This window comes from Panicum virgatum, chromosome 2N, assembly GCF_016808335.1.
Source record: "Panicum virgatum strain AP13 chromosome 2N, P.virgatum_v5, whole genome shotgun sequence".
Taxonomy (NCBI): Eukaryota; Viridiplantae; Streptophyta; class Magnoliopsida; order Poales; family Poaceae; genus Panicum; species Panicum virgatum.
In genome coordinates this window covers 67,943,170-67,959,949 of record NC_053146.1, presented here as the reverse complement: position 1 = coordinate 67,959,949, position 16,780 = coordinate 67,943,170, and the positions used below count along the sequence as shown (strand labels likewise).

General features: G+C 52.5%; 3 protein-coding genes across 3 annotated transcripts; 2 read left to right on the top strand and 1 right to left on the bottom strand.

Moving 5' to 3' along the window:
- The first annotated feature begins 1,541 nt into the window (after positions 1 to 1,541).
- LOC120662077 (N-acylneuraminate-9-phosphatase-like) lies at positions 1,542 to 4,911 on the top strand. Its single transcript, XM_039941164.1, has 6 exons — positions 1,542 to 1,979; positions 2,335 to 2,441; positions 3,576 to 3,684; positions 3,776 to 3,937; positions 4,098 to 4,271; positions 4,705 to 4,911. Exons 1-6 carry the CDS (start codon positions 1,704 to 1,706, stop codon positions 4,732 to 4,734), a joined length of 858 nt encoding a protein of 285 aa, XP_039797098.1. The 5' UTR covers positions 1,542 to 1,703; the 3' UTR covers positions 4,735 to 4,911.
- Positions 4,912 to 8,595: 3,684 nt separating this feature from the next.
- Positions 8,596 to 9,767, bottom strand: LOC120659033. Its single transcript, XM_039937110.1, has one exon. The coding sequence runs from the start codon at positions 9,539 to 9,541 to the stop codon at positions 8,831 to 8,833; it is 711 nt and encodes a 236-aa protein (XP_039793044.1). The 5' UTR covers positions 9,542 to 9,767; the 3' UTR covers positions 8,596 to 8,830.
- A 4,034-nt stretch (positions 9,768 to 13,801) lies between these two features.
- On the top strand, positions 13,802 to 15,961 carry LOC120662076 (poly [ADP-ribose] polymerase tankyrase-2-like). Its single transcript, XM_039941163.1, has 6 exons — positions 13,802 to 14,080; positions 14,187 to 14,274; positions 14,765 to 14,829; positions 15,142 to 15,210; positions 15,297 to 15,346; positions 15,469 to 15,961. The coding sequence occupies exons 1-6, from the start codon at positions 13,817 to 13,819 to the stop codon at positions 15,578 to 15,580; spliced, it is 648 nt and encodes a 215-aa protein (XP_039797097.1). The 5' UTR covers positions 13,802 to 13,816; the 3' UTR covers positions 15,581 to 15,961.
- Positions 15,962 to 16,780: the final 819 nt, after the last annotated feature.

Sequence of the window (16,780 nt, the reverse complement as noted above, 5' to 3'; positions counted from 1 at the left end):
GCGACCATAATTTGTATGTAAACAAAACGGAAAAAATCAAGAGGCACAAATTAATATTAATCAAATGGTTAGCATGTGGAGGAGGTCGTATGGCTGCAAACTTCAAATTTTATGATGAACAAGTGCAACTAAAAAAATAGTTATAATGGTTTAAATAAATACATAAAACTATACTTCTCCTCAACTAATCTCCCCTTTATCATGATAATTAATACACATTCCACGTCATACAGTAGGATGATAGAATATTATTTGCTAAATTTATTTCCAAGTAAAAATCCAAATGTTAGTATAAAACAATCTAGCTACCCGTGCTATTTGCGCGGGCAACCTTGCTAGTTTTTTATTATTAGCATTTGAATCCAAACAACCTCTTACTCGGCATAATCCGTAGTATATCTTTCATATGCCACTTTTTATTAAAAAAAAGGTGTTGATTTGAGCATCTTGCTTCACGATCTCCCTTATATCTTCTCCTGTCCACCTTTTCCTCTAAAAGTAACTCCTCACAGCCTCCCACATATTGTTTTACTTTCTCCATTTATAGTTTGCCCTAAATATTAGATATATTTAAACAATGGAAAGACCACCTCTGGCCAATCTACCTACCAAAACCACATCGTAAATCATCCTCAACTATCTTTATGTTTCTTCACAATGGTTTTTGGAACACACACGGCAGTCACATCTCTTACCTGAATTAAGTGTGTCATTACACCCCTTAATATTTTTCCTTATTATCTGGCAAAACTTGACAAATCCATAGCTGTTGAACTTGAATTTGCATGGAAAACCACAAAACACCTTAACCGTACTGCCTCTCTAGCCTAGAATTATTGTTTCGTTGGAATGTTCACGTAATATTAATGTTTGCATGATTGCAAAATGAAAACACAAATATAAATTGGTAAAGAAGTGGATGGTTAGGTGCCGTTAACAATTATGTGGGAATGTATTTTTTTTTCGAATAATCTTAGAAAAGAGCATGGAGTTCATGTAGTTTAATATAGAAGAATTTATCCAGATGATATGTGAAACTAGGTTCGAAAACCGTACAATTGATGCTTGGTTAAGCATGACTGTTCGGATAAATAACACACCTCTTCAAATGTATTTTGACTAATTTTACTATTTTAATTCTTTTTCTACGAACATTGCTATTCGGTTGAGATGAAAAATATGCAAAAGTCGTTTGTTTGTCAAAGGAAGGATTTGGCTGTGGCACTTGGAGTTTCGTGCGCAAAAGGAGTAGCTAAAAACATGTCACAAAATCACACGGAACTCATGATTGCAATCTTATTGCTTGCGCTTTCTTTTAGCCTACTCCTACCAAATTCACAGGTCTGAGATGATAAAACAAGATTAGCCAAATCCCTTTGACTTCAGATGCATTCAGCACCTGAAGACTGAAACCTGCAATCCTGAAACCCAAGTGCCAAGCGGACATGAGGGAGATGAGGCCATGGCGTCACCTCGGCCACCAGTCGCCACGCCTGGCCTAGTGGCCTCGCCTCCTCTCCTATAAACCGCCACCACCAGTTCCCCGACCCCAACACACGCACCGCGCCCGCCCACACGCACGCCGCGCGCGCAGAGCTGGGGAACGGCACGGGGACGCCACCGCCGCCCGCGGCTGCCACCGGGCCCCGCCACCCGAGGCGCACGCCGCTCTCCTCACCACCACCACTACCACCTCGCGAGCAATGGCGGTGGCGCGGCTGCGCTCGGCGGCCGCCAGGGTCCGGCCCGCGCTCGCTGGCGCCATCGGCGAGAGGCGGCTGCTAGGCACGGCGGCGGCCGCGGCGGAGGTCACCACGGATGCGGCGGCCGCTGTGGCCGCCGGGGTCTCGAGGTGGGAGCCCATGGGCGCGCGGGAGTATTACGACTACCGGCGGGCCATCTACGGCGACATCACGCACAAGGCCATCCTCGTCGACGCCGCCGGCACGCTCCTCGCCCCCACCGAGCCCATGGCGCAGGTGCGCTCGATTCCCATTCCCGCATCTCAGATTCTCGCCCTGTTCCGCCTTGCCTGTTGCGCGTGTGATCCGGTGGTTTGCATGTCCCATTTCTGGCCATGACTAGCAATTTTTGCGGCATGCAAGCCAATTTCTGCTGTGCGCGCCCTGAGGCAGTGTGATTGGACTTGACCTGATCCGTTGTTGTTCTGCTCTACTAGTATTCATGTGTAGTTCTGGGTTGCGCTTCGGAGGAGATCTGTTAGGCTTTGGGTGGTTCCGTCCCCTGCATAACGAATTGCAGAGGAAGCTCCTTTCTGTGATAATTGTTATATGCATGCGTTCTGATGCGGGCTGTTTTAAATGTTTTTTTCAGGTATACAGAACGATCGGCCAGAAGTATGGAGTGGAGTACTCAGAGGATGAAATCCTGATGAGGTATCGGCGGGCTTATGCGCAACCATGGGGTAGATCGCGCCTGAGGTAACGTGTTTGTTACTATTCTTTGGTGCCAAATTGTGCATGTACTTGGCTATATTTTCGATGTCCCTGCACAATTCTTCAAAGAAAAAAAAGTCAAGGATGATGTAATAGCATCTGGAAGTATTTTGTCATGTGATCTCAGATGATTGCTTCATGCTGTCAGATGCCTGCTGAAACAGCACATACCTAGTGCTTCTGTGTAATTCAAACAAAATATGCTATTAGAAGTGGTGTAAGGACATTTACTTCACAGTGGTTTAGTGACTTAGTCTTTTGGAACAATCACTTTGAAAGTGGTTCCTTCCATAAAGCTAGGGGAATTTGGTACTGCTACTGCAAGCACATGCAAGATTAGCTAGGGAGAATTTGGCATGTGCTTAACATGCCACATATATGTACCAGGCTACCAGCTAACAGGCTTACATTTACATCCGATATGTAGAGGTACATCTATGTCAATATTTACATAGATAAAATGAAAACAGCTGTAAGACGATGTGACATAGTGCTGGACATCCTTGCAAGAACAAGTCAATAACTGGGAGAACTATATCATTTCAGTCCTGTTGAGTGTGATGATGTCCAGATCTAGATCTCAGACGGAAATAACATATGTTTGCTGGCAACACTAAAAGAAAGGACAAAAAAAAACAAAGAGTGCAGTTTTATATATGGGTTGGATTTAGATATTTGAGTACAAATACTGTACAGTTGATAAGCAATAATTTTGCCTGCCTTTTGTGTTTCTCAATCATATGTTGCAAGTACCACCATGGCGTTTCTGTATACTTATCAGGAGAAATATCTTACCCAAAAAGCGTCACCTTTTTTTTTTCTCAGCATATTTGGGTGGTGGCCAAAGTACTACGAATGCTTTAATGTTATTCACACCTAAAACCCTATTTGTTTGTAGCTCATTTTGCCTGCCCACTCAGAGTGATCTTTCGAGTTTGTTATGTTACTTAAATGAACTAATGAGCTGCCTGGGACCTTAGAGCCCTCAGACATATGAATGTGTGGTTAAAGTTATTCTTCCTACAGGAATCATATTTACATTCAAATCCTTTAAAAAAATCATGACTCTGCATGGACTACAATTGGAATTCCAGTCTTAATGTATCTGCGTATCTTCAGGTATGTCAATGATGGAAGGCCCTTTTGGCAACACATAGTCAGTTCCTCTACAGGCTGCTCAGATCTGCAGTACTTTGAGGAAGTATATCAGTACTATACGACTGAAAAGGTGAGATAAAATGTGTAATCAAAATGGTTTCAGACCACCTTTTTTTTAGGTATATGTCTGTTAAGCTTACAAATGTGAAATGTTTTGCTAGGCTTGGCATCTCTGTGATCCAGACGCAGGACGCGTTTTCCAGGCATTGAGAAGGGCTGGTGTAAAAACTGCTGTTGTGTCCAACTTTGACACTCGTCTTCGGCCACTTTTACAAGCCCTGAAATGTGATCAATGGTTTGATGCAGTTGCTGTATCTGCTGAGGTGGGTTTCCATTTCAAAAATCTTCCAAAGATTAGCATGTGTACTGCAGCCTACTAGTTGAAAGGCGCTGGTCCTGTTTTTATTGCACTTGTATGGTTTTATGACTTTGTGAATTTTATCTATTATATTAAACTCTGTTCCTTGGTTGATCAACTTGCAGGTTGCAGCAGAAAAGCCAAACCCAACAATATTCTTGAAGGCCTGTGATCTGCTGGGCGTGAAACCTGAAGAAACTGTGCATATTGGGGATGACCGTAGGAATGATGTTTGGGGAGCTAGGGATGCAGGCTGTGATGCCTGGCTTTGGGGCAGTGATGTCTACTCCTTCAAGGAGGTACCTATATTTCTCTTCTGCTCAACACTTCTTGTGAAGTCCACGCACCGAATCTTAACAAACACAAGCTCAGGCCACAAAGCTTAGTTAATTATACAGTAATTCAAGATCTGGCAGCTCTATATTTTTTTGTTGTACATCAAGATTTAGGAATGATTTCACTGCATATAAATTGACCCCGGGTTCCAAGGGTGCAAATTGGTAACCCTTATGTGCACCTACAACCCTTTTTAGTTCAAAATTTTGTACTAATTTTCCAAAATGAGATCTGATTTTGAAGAAGTAGTACAAAATTTTGAACTAAAGAGGGTTGGAGGTGCACCCAAGGGTCACTAATTGACATCCCTGCTGGGTTCCCCTGCAACTGTTCTATATCAACATCATTTTCGGATTCTTGCATTTGCTTATACCTGGATGCCTGTTTGTATCGCAGGTCGCGGAGAGGATCGGGGTTGAGGTATAGCGACCTGATGGCAGAGTCAACTCAACATGAGCTGCAATACAAAGAAGAAGAAAAAGGCTGTGTGGTGTTGCCTCCTTGTACATAGTGTCAATCCTTGTTGCCCCGGCACCTTGTACATACTTTCCACTTTTTCCAGGGAATAACAGAGAACAGTTTGTCCTGCGACATGCCTCTTCCCGTAGCCATTGTTAATTACTGTATATGTGCGATTCACTGTCCGATTGATCGCCTGTTTGATTTACTTGCTGCTTGTGCCGTGAATTCTGTGATCCAAAGTCCAAACGCATTGATCGGAACAAGTGACGTGCGGTGTCCAGTGCTTGATTTGTTCGTCAGAAAAACAGAAAAATGCAGGATTGCAGGTAGCTTATTAGCTGTGTGTTGAGTGCCCGAATCCCGATCGCCGGCTGCCGGTGTCTGTCACCGTGGCTAGAGCCCAGAGCAGCGAGACGGCTGAGGAGTCCGCCGGCGTTGTGGCTGGCGTCATGAAGAGTAAGCAGTGAGCCAGAGCTGGGGCGAGCAGACGAACGACTCTCTCTCGGACCCCGCTGCCCCCTGCCGTGGCGGGGAAAAGTTAGGACGATGCGAGCGCGGCGTCGCTGGCACCGCAGCTCGGGACCCACGCCGGCGGCGGCCTCCCTCCTCCGCACCGACCTGCTGTAGCCTCCGGCACGGCGCACCTGGGTGTTGCGCGTCGCAGCGGCCAGGCAGCCACCGCGCGGCGCGGCATCCTCCGGTTTTCCGGCCGATTGGATGGCCGCTCCACCGGCGGTTGCCATCGCGCCTGGCCTAACACGCGCGGGAAGCACGGCTCGCACGGCGCGGGGCGCTCCTTTTCGTGCCTTCCGTCGCCGTCCCCCAGCTCTCCGGCAGGAAGCGATGGCCGGCGTACCTCGAGTCGCCGCGACCATGTCGGCGGTCGGGCGGACGCTATTTGGTTTTACCGTCCGGGGTGGACGGTATTTCATTTACCGTCCACCCCTGGGTACCAGAGAACCGTCCGTTCGTTACTCAACGGTCGAGATTTAGAAGGCGACAGGCAAAACGATTCGAACAAGTCATTCAGTCGCGCCCCCTCGCCGTCTTCCAGCTCTCGGGCTGCCGGTGAGTGTCACCGTAGCCAGAGCGGCGAGACGGCAGAGGAGTCTGGCGGCGTGGTGGCTAGCGTGCTGAAGAGTGATCCTGTGCTGCAGGCTGCCGCAGACGACGGTCGCGGAGCCGCTGCGCCCTGCCGTGGCGCGAAGAAGTTAGTATATATATACCAGCGCGCCGCCGCTGGCACGCGCTGGACCGCGGCTCCGATCCGCCGCCGCCGCCGCCCGCGGTCTCCCTCTTCCTCCACACCTTCCAGCTTCAGCCTCCAGCCCGGCGAACTTTGGCATTCTCCGGCTTTCCGATTGGGAGCTAGGAGCAACCATGATCACGCGCTGCTCCAACTGCGGTCATCGCGCCTGACCTAAAGCGTGCGGAACTGCGGACGGCAATCCTCGCACAGTGTGGCAGGCGGTTGGAGTCGGCGGCGGCCGCGGCGCCGAGGGTCACAGCCACCTCGGGTCCTCCTCCTGGCTTCCCTCGCCGCCTTCCAGCTCAGTGGCATCAGCGATGGCCGGCGGACGTGTACCCCGAGTCGTTGCGGCCGTACGTATAGGGTGGACGCTACCGTCCGGGCTTCCGGCGGGGTCCGGGGTGGACGGTATTTCATTTACCGTCCACCCCGAGTACGTGAGAGAGACGTTCATTCCTCAATCAACGGTCGAGATTCAGCAGCCGGCACCCTATTCGAACGAGCCATCAAGTCGCGGCTCGCGCTTCCTCGGCTGTCGGCTCAATTACGAAGGCGTCGGCGGTCGGCTACTCGAGACGCGATGGCAGCGGTGCGCCATGGCCGGTCCGAAAGTCGCGCCGCCGCCGCAATTGCCGAACTAAGAACACCCGCCGCCGGAACCTACACTCGCAGGTCTTCTCTGCACGCGGATCTGGGGGCGAGATGGTGCCGGCGGCGATCCGAACTCTGAAAGAGTTGCCAGCTGAGCGCACGCACCGGCGACGTTCATCAAGGAGTAGGCATGGCTATGGTTACCGCACGCGGCAGAGCTCCAACTGATCTTCTGTTCGCAACGTTGGTGTCCGGCGTATGTGTACCGTGACGCCTGTGTTGAGGAGTGCCGCGAAACTCGCAGAGAGGCGATCCAAAACGTAACTGCTGCACGGTCTCTGGCTGCCTGTTGGTGACACCGATGCCCGGGCGGAAAGACGGCTGCTGAGTCCGGCGGCGTGGTGGCTGGAGTGGTGAATAGTGAGCGGCGAGCCAGTGCTGGAGGCTTTGCGCAGGCCGCAGGCGACGATCGCGACGCCGCTGCCCCCTGCCGTGTTGGGGAGAAGTTAGCATCTATGCGAGCGCGCCATCGCTGGCACCCAGCTCTCCACACCGCCTCTGATCTGCCGCCGCCCGCGGCATCCCTCCTGCTCCAAACAGATATGCTGCAGACTCCGGCGCGGTGCACTTCGGCATCCTCCGGTATTCCGATTGGGACCTACGAGTAACCATAATCGTGCTTCTCCAGCTCCGGTCGTCGCGCGCCTGGCCTACGCGTGCGGGGATGTTGGTGTCGGCGCCGCCGCCCGCTGCCGCCGCTGGGTTCCCAGCCTCCTCGGTTCCTCCTCCTGGCTTCCCTGGCCGCCTCCCAGCTCAATGGCAGGAAGCGAGGGCCGTATGGGGCGGTCGTTACCGTCCAGGGGTGGACGGTATTTCATTTACCGTCCACCCCGGGTCCCGGTAGAGATTCAGCAGGCGATCCCTCGATAACGCAGGCGACAGCAGCGGCACCCCGGGGCCGGCCTGGAAGTCGCGTCGCCGCCGGCATCACCGAGGTGGACGGCTGACCGGCGATCCCCACGACGCCGGAACCCACAATCGCAGGTCTGCTCTGCACGCTCAATCTGGGGGCGAAAATGGTGCCGGCGATCTGAAGTTCTGAACTCTGAACCAGGTCTTGCAAGCTGAGCGCGCGCACCGGTCGAGCTCGGAGCAACCTACGAGATATAGCGTATACGCGACAGCTGGAACGACACTTCTCGCACTCCAGGGGGCCTCGGCCCATGGCTCCTCGCCCTGCGTTCCGCGCGTCGCCTCCCGGCTAGCGATGGCCTCCGTACGCCGATCGCCGAGTCGCCGTGACCATATAGGACGGTCGGTATTTCGTTTGGGGGTGGACGGTATTTCATTTACCGTCCACCTCCTGGGCACCTGCCAGCCGTTTGATCCGCACGCAACGGTTAAGATTGAGCAGGCGACGGGCCGCTGCGGTCGTGTACTCGTGTGATTCTGAACTCCGACGTCGCGCCCGGCCGGCCTTCCTGCACCGCCAATCGAGATCCGGCTGGCTACGTTCTCGCGTGGTTCCGAGTTCCGACCAAGTTCCGTTCATCTCTGCCGTGGCGGAGAGGGGGTGGAGCGAGAGTTGCATTCGGCGGTGGTTCCGTTATGGTAGGCGGCGCCATGGGAGCCGGCCAGTCACCGCAACTCTGCGAGCCCCATCGCCGTGCGCTCAGAAGAGCCTCGCCGTGGTCGGAAGCCGTCGCCGACGTGAATGGCCCCCGTCGCCGCCAGAAGAGCCATCATACTCACAACTCGAAAGGCACCACCACCACGCCGCGTCCAACACGGATGCGGCCGCCGCGGCGGCGGCGGTGCGAGGCATCCTGACGTTCTGTGATACCCGGAGCTGTGGAATCCTTCGACTTTCAGGATGACTTGAGCTCGAAACAGGCAACTCTGACCAGCCCTGCCGCGTATCTGTACCAGTTGAAGGAGCAAGATCATGGAGTGGCGTGGGGGAGAGCCGGAGAGGCGATCGTGGCTGATCATGCAATTTTGAATACTAGAATCTGTATTAGTTATTATACTGACTACTGAGACGTGGCTGTACAAGTTCTTGTCCAAAAAAACCCCCCATACATCGACATGTGCAATTCCATCCAAGAATCAACATCTTCAGCCAAAGAAACAGCAGCTGCACGAACGCATGGAGCCCAGTGAGATGTGAGGTGCTGTACTGGCTTGTTTGCAATTTTGCAGCTCTCTATCTCTATCCTACTAGGTGGAGAGTCTCTTGTCCATCCCCAGCAGCCTCACCGGCGACAGCCTCCCCGGGCTCACGACGTCCACGAGCCTCCGCCCTTTCCGCTCCTTGATCGTGTCCAGCCGCGGCGACCACGGCCGCCCCCTCGCCGCGCCCACCAGCTGCTCGTAGTGCTTCCTCAGCTCCGGCGTGCTGCAAAGCGCCCCGCACCCGCCGACGGCGTCGGCGTCCCGATCGCGCGGCTTGCCAACGCCCGTGACGGCCCTCACGATGAACTCCTCCGTGACCCTGATCACCGTGCGGCCGTCCTCGTCCTTCACGTACTCGAACGGGCTCCTCGCGCTCCCGGCCAGCGACGTCGTCGGGGCCGCCGCCGACGACGACGACTTGCCAGCGGCGTTCGAGAGCGCCGCGAGCGACGCCGCGGTGACGACCCCATCCGTTCCGCCGCACGGGAGCCGGTCCACGGGGGCGACGAGGTACGTGCGCCCGGCCTCGAGGCGGTCCCCGATGTCGAGCACCGGCACGGGGCGGCCGATCCGGAACCCGTCGGTGCGGCACACCACGCAGCCGGCGTGCTCCGCCATGAGCTCCCCCGCCGCCCTCCCGGGCTCGACCGCCCGCGCGTCCCCGCGCCACAGCACCAGCCGCGCCGCGCGCCTCCCGCGGCGACGCCACCGCCGCCCCGGGCGCGCGCAGAGCCACCGCAGCAGGCCATCCGCCATGCCGCGCCGGCCGACGCGGCAACGAGCGGGCTTGAAACGCGAACGTTGAAGCAGCAACCAGGGTTCGCGGCAGGAGGCAAGCTCAGCTGGTAGGTGCGAGGGCAAGCAGTATCCGTTTTATACATGGGGAATGGGCCGGAATCTAACGACTCGAGGAGGTTTGACATGGATGGGAGTGGTGCCAGGGGGCAACTCTGCGAGGGTCGGGTCGGCGACTCGGCATGGCGGTTGACGATGACAGGAACGTAACATGGCGTCGGTGGTCAGAAGTCCGCGGGGGCGCGGCGCGGGGGCGGTTCACGCGGGCGACGAGGACGACGGGTGGGGTGTGCGTAAACTGGGGTGTTCTTTTGGGCCGGGGCACGGGGCGAGCACGCGCGCAAGTGGGGGGCTCCGTTTCGTGGTGCGAGACGGGACGGGCGGCGCGGGGCTGCCGGCTGCATCTGGGGTGGCGGTGGCGGTGGCGGTTTGGCCGTGCCTGCCTGCCTGCAGTTGCCGTGCCGGCGAGGGTGTCGAGGGCGTTGTGCGCCTGCCGTTTCGTTTCGTCTCGCCTGGATCCGATGGAGACGAGCTTGTGGTGGATCGGACGGAGGCGACGAGGCGTTGGCGAGCTTGCCAAGACCTGCGCGCGCTGGCACAGCGCTGGCACCTCCAGCGTACGTGATCGTTCTGGCGCAACGAAGTCAACAGCATGAAGGTGTCAGATGGAGCAGTGAATGGTATGGTGTGGGCCGGCTGGTCGGCTGCGTCGCCGGCGATGGGAAGAACGTTCTGCATGCCGGCCTACAGACCGAGTCGATCTTTTACTTTTTCGTAGAGATTTGAGTACCATCGATCCTATCATTTATTTGCTTATAATTATTGGCCGGCTACATAGTGCTTTTGTTCTAGACGTACTCTAGCTAGATCCATCGTTTCTTTTTTGAAAAATTTGGGCATTATCGTAACTCGAGTTTCATGGAGAAATTCAGCAAATGGTGGTTTGGGTTTAACAAACTCAAGCGCTTAATTGATTCTACAGATCAGGACATCAGTGCTAGTTAATTCAGTGGCACCTGCTGTGAACAGATTCTACAGCTCTATCCAGATAAGAGGCTCAAAAAAAAATCAGTGGCACCTGCTAAATCAAATCACAACCCAAATGCCTTGTTGCCAAAGGAATCCACCGATCGATCGAGCATCGATGTCGGCCGACTGCTGCCAGCCGGAGGCACGCGCGTGCCCCGGATCCGGTGAGACGACGACTTGCATAGTGTCGCAAGGCCTGACGTTAGTAGGATGAAGCAACTTGATGCAACGGAGTTAATGCTTAAGCTCACGAGGGAAGAAGAAGAAAATGTCGTCGCTGTCATCGCTAGCTGCAGCTTGAAGGTATGGTGTTGGACGAAGAAGGAAGCTGACTGCGCCCATGCTCATCATCAACCGTGGTGCCATGCAAGTAGGTTATCACAGACACGGATGGTTGACCTCTCCTGATCAAGGTGCTGATGTATCTGATCCTATCGTTGACTGAGCACGGTTGTCTTCCACTCCAAATTAGATCTCGCACGCACAGTAATCACCCATCATATATAAATCTGTCAGCTAGAGTGATAGACCGTGCTTGCCCGCAAAAGAAAAGGCGGCATGATGTACTGAGGCCTTGTCTATCTAGATCATTTTGTCCCCCTCAAAAAAAAAATCTAGATCATTTTGCATTTTTACATTTTTGAAAGGGGATCTTCAACATTTGAAGTATTAAATGTAGACTAATCATAAAACTAATTATAGATCTCGGCTGTAAACTACGAGACGAATCAAATGAGCCTAATTAATCCATCATTAGAGCATATTTACTGTAGCATTAATGTAGCAATTTAGTGTCTAATTACGTCCTGATTAGGCTCATTATATTCGTCTCGCAATTTACAATCCATTTGTGTAATGCGATTTATTTTTTTACTACATTTAGTATGCCGTGCAAGCGATTTACAAAAATTTTACATTTTGTGTTTTGGGGACTGAATATCGAATGGACGACATCTGTACGCAGCAATAATCCAACGTACTGAATATCGAATGATGTTCTATGAACAATTTTTTGCGACGCATATGGCGTAGAATTGGTCAATCAGCCCTGACGTCGATATGAAGTCGGCTCATAGGAGAATGGAAAAAAAATGGCACAGAAATGGTTCTTTCGAATTACGCATCTGCCAGCGCTGTTGGGTCAACGCATCTGATGGCGCATGTAGTTACCTCTGGTGCTGTAGTACTAGCTAGCTTAGCAACGTGTGAGGTAACTTTGACTAAGAAGTCATGCGGCACGGATTAATCGTATGATCAGGGGGTTGACAAATGAGTTTGACTAGTTCAGACCTTCAAATTAAAGATTGGAAGAAGGAACCAACCCCGTGGACTTTGTAAGTTGAAGCAACTATTATATATATGTGGTTACCAGCTCACCGTTCTACCAAATGTTGAAAGGGTTAATTGCAAAACTGCCCTCGTTTTCACATCTAACTGCACGTTTACCCTCATTTTTTAGACTTTGCATGTTTGCCCCTATTTTTTGAATTTGAACCATCAATCTACCCCTATTCTGTGAAGGGAAGCTAACAGTGTTAACAAATGGGTGAAAAGACATATATGCCCTTGCTAAGGTTGATCCCAAATTCAACATGACAAGAGCCGCCACAACAAGACCGGCGGCCATGGCGTGGCGCGTGGGCGGCCGGCTGCGATAGCGGCTCGCGCAGATCCTCCTCCATTCGTCCTGCGCCACCACCTCGGTCACCAGCAACGCCGCGGCCTCGCGCCAAGAACCAACTCCTCCTCGGTGTGCGCACGAGCAGCGGCCCAAGCCCATCGATGGCAGGTCCCAGGGCCGCCGCCACCGCTGCCGCAACACGCAGACGCTTGTTCACATCTCCATCGACTGTTCCGCGTGCACGGTCGGCGCGGCGGTTCTGCCTTCGCCGATGCCGGCGGCGAGGGACATCGACGCCGTGACGAGCGGCACGGGCAAGAAGGGCGATGGCGATAAGGCACGCTCGCCGCTGTACAGCTGGTCGTTGTTCATCGACACCGACGGCGAGCTGGCGCCGTTCAGCAGCGACGGGGAGAGGGGCCAGGCGACGGACACGAGGTCGATGCTCTTCTCGTCCCACAGCTTCTCCTCCGACTCCAAGGCGGACTTCTACACCGCCACCGGCGCTTGCGCCAGGCCGAGGCGGCACACGAACCCGCCTCCTCGCCGCGCACCGCCTCAGGGCGCCCAGGCCCGCCGACGCGTTCCGGCCGCCCGCGGCATCCGCGAGGCGGGTAAGCACGACACGGAGAAGAAGAAGAAGCTGGTGGACCGCAAGGACGGCATCCGCGGCGGCGGGTAAGCACGAACCGATTCGCGGCCACGCGCCGCCGCCGACCGCCGACCACGAGCTGTGCTGCGGCGCTGCCCGCCGACCGCGACCCGAAACGAACAGCGGTCGAGTCCCTACGCCGCCGCCCGCCGTCTGCGAGCTGAGGCGCGGCCACGCGCTACCCGCGAGGCGAGTGGCTGCCGAGGACCTGCGTCGCCCGCCGCCCGCGACGCGAGCCGCGGCCCCGCGCTACTCGCAAGGCGAGCACCGGCCGAGGCCCTGCGCCGCACGCGATTCGAGCCGCGGCCGCGCCTGTCCCCACCGGCCGGTCCTCCACCGTCCGCCGGCATTGAGAGAGAGTATCCTTTGGTTCATTATAGGAGATGGGTCACGCACTGGATGGGAGACGAGGTGTTTTGGGTAAGGCAAGGGTAAAAACTTCATTTCCTACCTGTTTCTTTCTTCATGTTTTTTTTTGCTACCGAGTTGATATTGGGTAAAAAATGGTTCAGCTCACGGCATTGAGAAATGAGGGCAAACGGCCAACTCGGATTAAAAAAAAGAGTAAACATGCAAAGTTTAAAAAAGAGGGGCAATATGTAGTTAAAGCTTGAAACGAGGGCAGTTATGCAAATTACCCATGTTGAAATGTGTGACATTATTGCAGTACAGTATATATGGAACAGGAAATCATGTTTGTGGGATCCATCGTACTCGGTTGAGTACAAGACTTGGCATGAATGTCCTTATATTTTCCCCGAAATTAAATTCCGGGTACAAAATAGTACTCGAAAAAGAAACAGTGATATCCAAATAGAGACATCTATCACTTGATTCAGTCAAAAAACAAAAGAAAAAGACGCCCTTGATCCATCTCAATGAAAGCCCGTAGTCAGCCCAAAAGTGCAGATTTTGGATTGGGCCGTGGGCCGAGATGTGCCTGGTATCGGTCCAGGATAGAGGAAGCGGAAGGAAGTTGGAAGAAACACGACCGCCGCCGCCGCCGCATTCCCCGCAGGCCGCAGCATCAGCCATCAGGCGCAGCCGGCAGCCGTCCGTCACCGCCGCATCGTCTCCTCCTCCTCCTCCTCAGCTCCTCGCGTCGTGTACTCGTGTGCAGATGGGCGTGGAACCGGCTCAACCAACCCCCGTCTCCGCCGCGGCAACCGCCGCGGAGCAGGCTCAGGATCTCATCGACGTAAGCCCCCCCCAAACACAACGTCTCCCCGGCCCCTTCATCGCCGAGTTCTATTTCCCCTGGTTCGTGTAAACTGAGGCGGATACTTGCTCCGTTAACTTGGCAGGCCGCTAGGTACGATGACTTGAAGGACGTAGTTGCCCTGTTCTCAGCTGGTGTTTCACTGGACTCAACAGATTCGCAAGGCCGGACAGGTTGCATTCGTTTCTAAGAATTCGTCCACTAAGTGCTATTACTATGCTGTTTAGAAAATTTTATCTCAGCTTTATCATGTCAGTATAATATAGGGCTCAGTTGTGGTGGCTGTCATACAATTGCATAGAACAAACTGGAACTGTGTGGCATGCATATCTGTTTGGTGAATAAAGACCATATGTCCATGTCAGAAGTTAGTAGTAGTACTTGATGTGCAGTTGCTCCTTGGTGGAAGATTTCCTAAATCTGTACTCTGTTGTGTTTCAATGAGCCTTTTGCCTACTTTTGTAGTCATCTTCTGTGACTTAAGCTTACAAGCCAATATCATCAAGCCCCAATTGACTGCCTAAACTCTTAAACTGTGTGAAAGTGGAATGTTTAAAGTACATCTGAAGCCGCTGACAGACTTGATGACTTGTTTTCATCAAAGATTATTGTTTAATTGTATTCTCTTGGCCGTTTAGCTAAGCTTTTCCCCATTACTGTCAGCTCTTCATATGGCTTCTGCCAATGGCCATCTTGCTGTGGTGGAATACTTGATTCAAAATGGAGCGGTAAGAAAGCTTACTTTGTAAAATTATTTACCATGTTGAACCAGATTAAATGTCATCGTTTCATGAAAGCTAAGCCTCTCTGTAAAATGTACTCCTATCTTATTAGGGAAAGGCTAAGCCAACTTCTATTGCAAGTCAATTAAAGTATTTTTTTTTCATTCTCCTGGGGTTACCAGCTTGCCAAAAGATCCACTGACCAATGTAGGCAAGGCAACAGCCAAGTTAACCATTAGCAAAGCCTGAACCATTTGAAGTTTTTTTTTCTGAACTAGACTCATAAGTTCTGTTTGTGACTACATAACTGAAATGCAGAATGTTAATGCCACCAACTTACAGAAGAACACACCCCTCCACTGTGCATGCCTCAATGGACATATAGAGGTAGTTAGTTGCTTTACTTCTCTGCTTTCTTGTGTACCAATTAAAAGCATACTGATGCCACTGCTTTTGAAAAATAACTAACCCAGGTAATCAAGGCTTTGATATCTGCTGGCGCTAGTGTGAGTGCTCTGAACAGGTATGTTCAATCTAAATGACCATGTTTCAACAAGTGACAGTCGGGAAGGCATCCCCCATCACTATGTATTAAATTTAACTGAGCAATGAGGGCATTGTTATGGCATGATTTGTTTTCTGCAGCCATGAGAAAACCCCAATGGATGAAGCAGTGACCAAGGGCAAGATGGATGTGATCGATGCAATCGGTGCAGCAGTAGCTCAAGCCGAGCTTGATGGTGTTACTGTCTCCTAAAAGGACACGATGTATACCTAGAGCTATGGATGACTTGCAACCTTGTTCTTATCTCTCAGTGATCCTGTCCCTGTTATTAGTGATCCTGATGGGCTAGTATCTGGGCAATATGGTAACTTAGCCTTTGCCATGAGTTGGAATTATCATCTGTGTCGTCAATCAATCGCCTGTTAGTGTCAGTGACATGAGACCGTGGAAGGCGAATCTGTTGCTATAAACCAGATGTGCAGATGTCAAAGATATGGATTTTTTGTCCTATAATGTTGTGAGAGCGTTGCTTGTTCTGCTAGACTACCTCTCTGTTTTTCCTTGGAGTTCCTCCTTGGGCCCAGTTGAATTGTTGAAATGAAATGGAATTCGCACCTCCCCTGTTGATTTCAACCTTTATTGCCTTGAAATGTGATAGCATATCACTGTACGAATGTTGTTTTCTTGGTGAAACTAGCATCATGAGTTTTCTCCACTTGGTTATTATTGGATAGGATTGTATGCTCTTTATTGATCTTTTGGACCATGGCCATTCTGACTATTTGGGCCTGTCTGAACGAAAGCACACAGTCACAGAGCCCACTTCTCCCAGTTGCGACGATCTGCAACTCTGTCGATGCAATTTGACAAGTTTCTCATCCTGGCCGATCCAGGCGATACCTACTGGACTACTGGTGCATGCATGACTCATTGATCCTGTCTGCAGTGACAACCCAAACCACATTTCCACGGACAGGTCCGATGGCCCCCAGAGACGCACCATTCACCAGGCACAGGACAAGTGTTGAGCTACGTCTGCTAACGGGGTTGAACCCACCCCAAATCCGCTCCTACCCATATTTCAAGAGTCTTAACTACCGCACGCCCCGACCCACCCCGTCGGCCCAATGCCCAACCCGCCCCAACCCGAAGTCACGATGGAAGATGATATGCGACTTACGTGCCGATCTACTACCATAGCGCCCCAACCCGTCCCAACCCGTCTATGTCGTCAACCCAACCCGCTCCAACTCATTTCATAGTGTCACCCGTTTCCACCCATCCAATAGTACCCGTATTAAAACCCACCCAAAAAATCCATCAAGCCCCGCCCCATTAGCAGGAGTATGTTGAGCTCGCACTCATAATTCTGCTCACTGACCGTGAACGCCCTGACTGAACCCCATGAGGCGATGATGCACGCGTCGCTGTCCGAGGTCGGCCTTGCGGGGT

Bases quoted from the DNA above. Each gene is read 5' to 3' on its own strand.
- LOC120662077 (XM_039941164.1), top strand. From the start codon at position 1,704: ATGGCGGTGGCGCGGCTGCGCTCGGCGGCCGCCAGGGTCCGGCCCGCG. The intron at 3,685-3,775 runs GTGAGATAAAAT...ATGTTTTGCTAG, and splicing joins AGTACTATACGACTGAAAAG to GCTTGGCATCTCTGTGATCC. The intron at 3,938-4,097 runs GTGGGTTTCCAT...ATCAACTTGCAG, and splicing joins CAGTTGCTGTATCTGCTGAG to GTTGCAGCAGAAAAGCCAAA.
- LOC120662076 (XM_039941163.1), top strand. From the start codon at position 13,817: ATGTGCCTGGTATCGGTCCAGGATAGAGGAAGCGGAAGGAAGTTGGAA. The intron at 14,081-14,186 runs GTAAGCCCCCCC...TTAACTTGGCAG, and splicing joins AGGCTCAGGATCTCATCGAC to GCCGCTAGGTACGATGACTT. The intron at 14,830-15,141 runs GTAAGAAAGCTT...ACTGAAATGCAG, and splicing joins ACTTGATTCAAAATGGAGCG to AATGTTAATGCCACCAACTT.
- LOC120659033 (XM_039937110.1), bottom strand. From the start codon at position 9,541: ATGGCGGATGGCCTGCTGCGGTGGCTCTGCGCGCGCCCGGGGCGGCGG.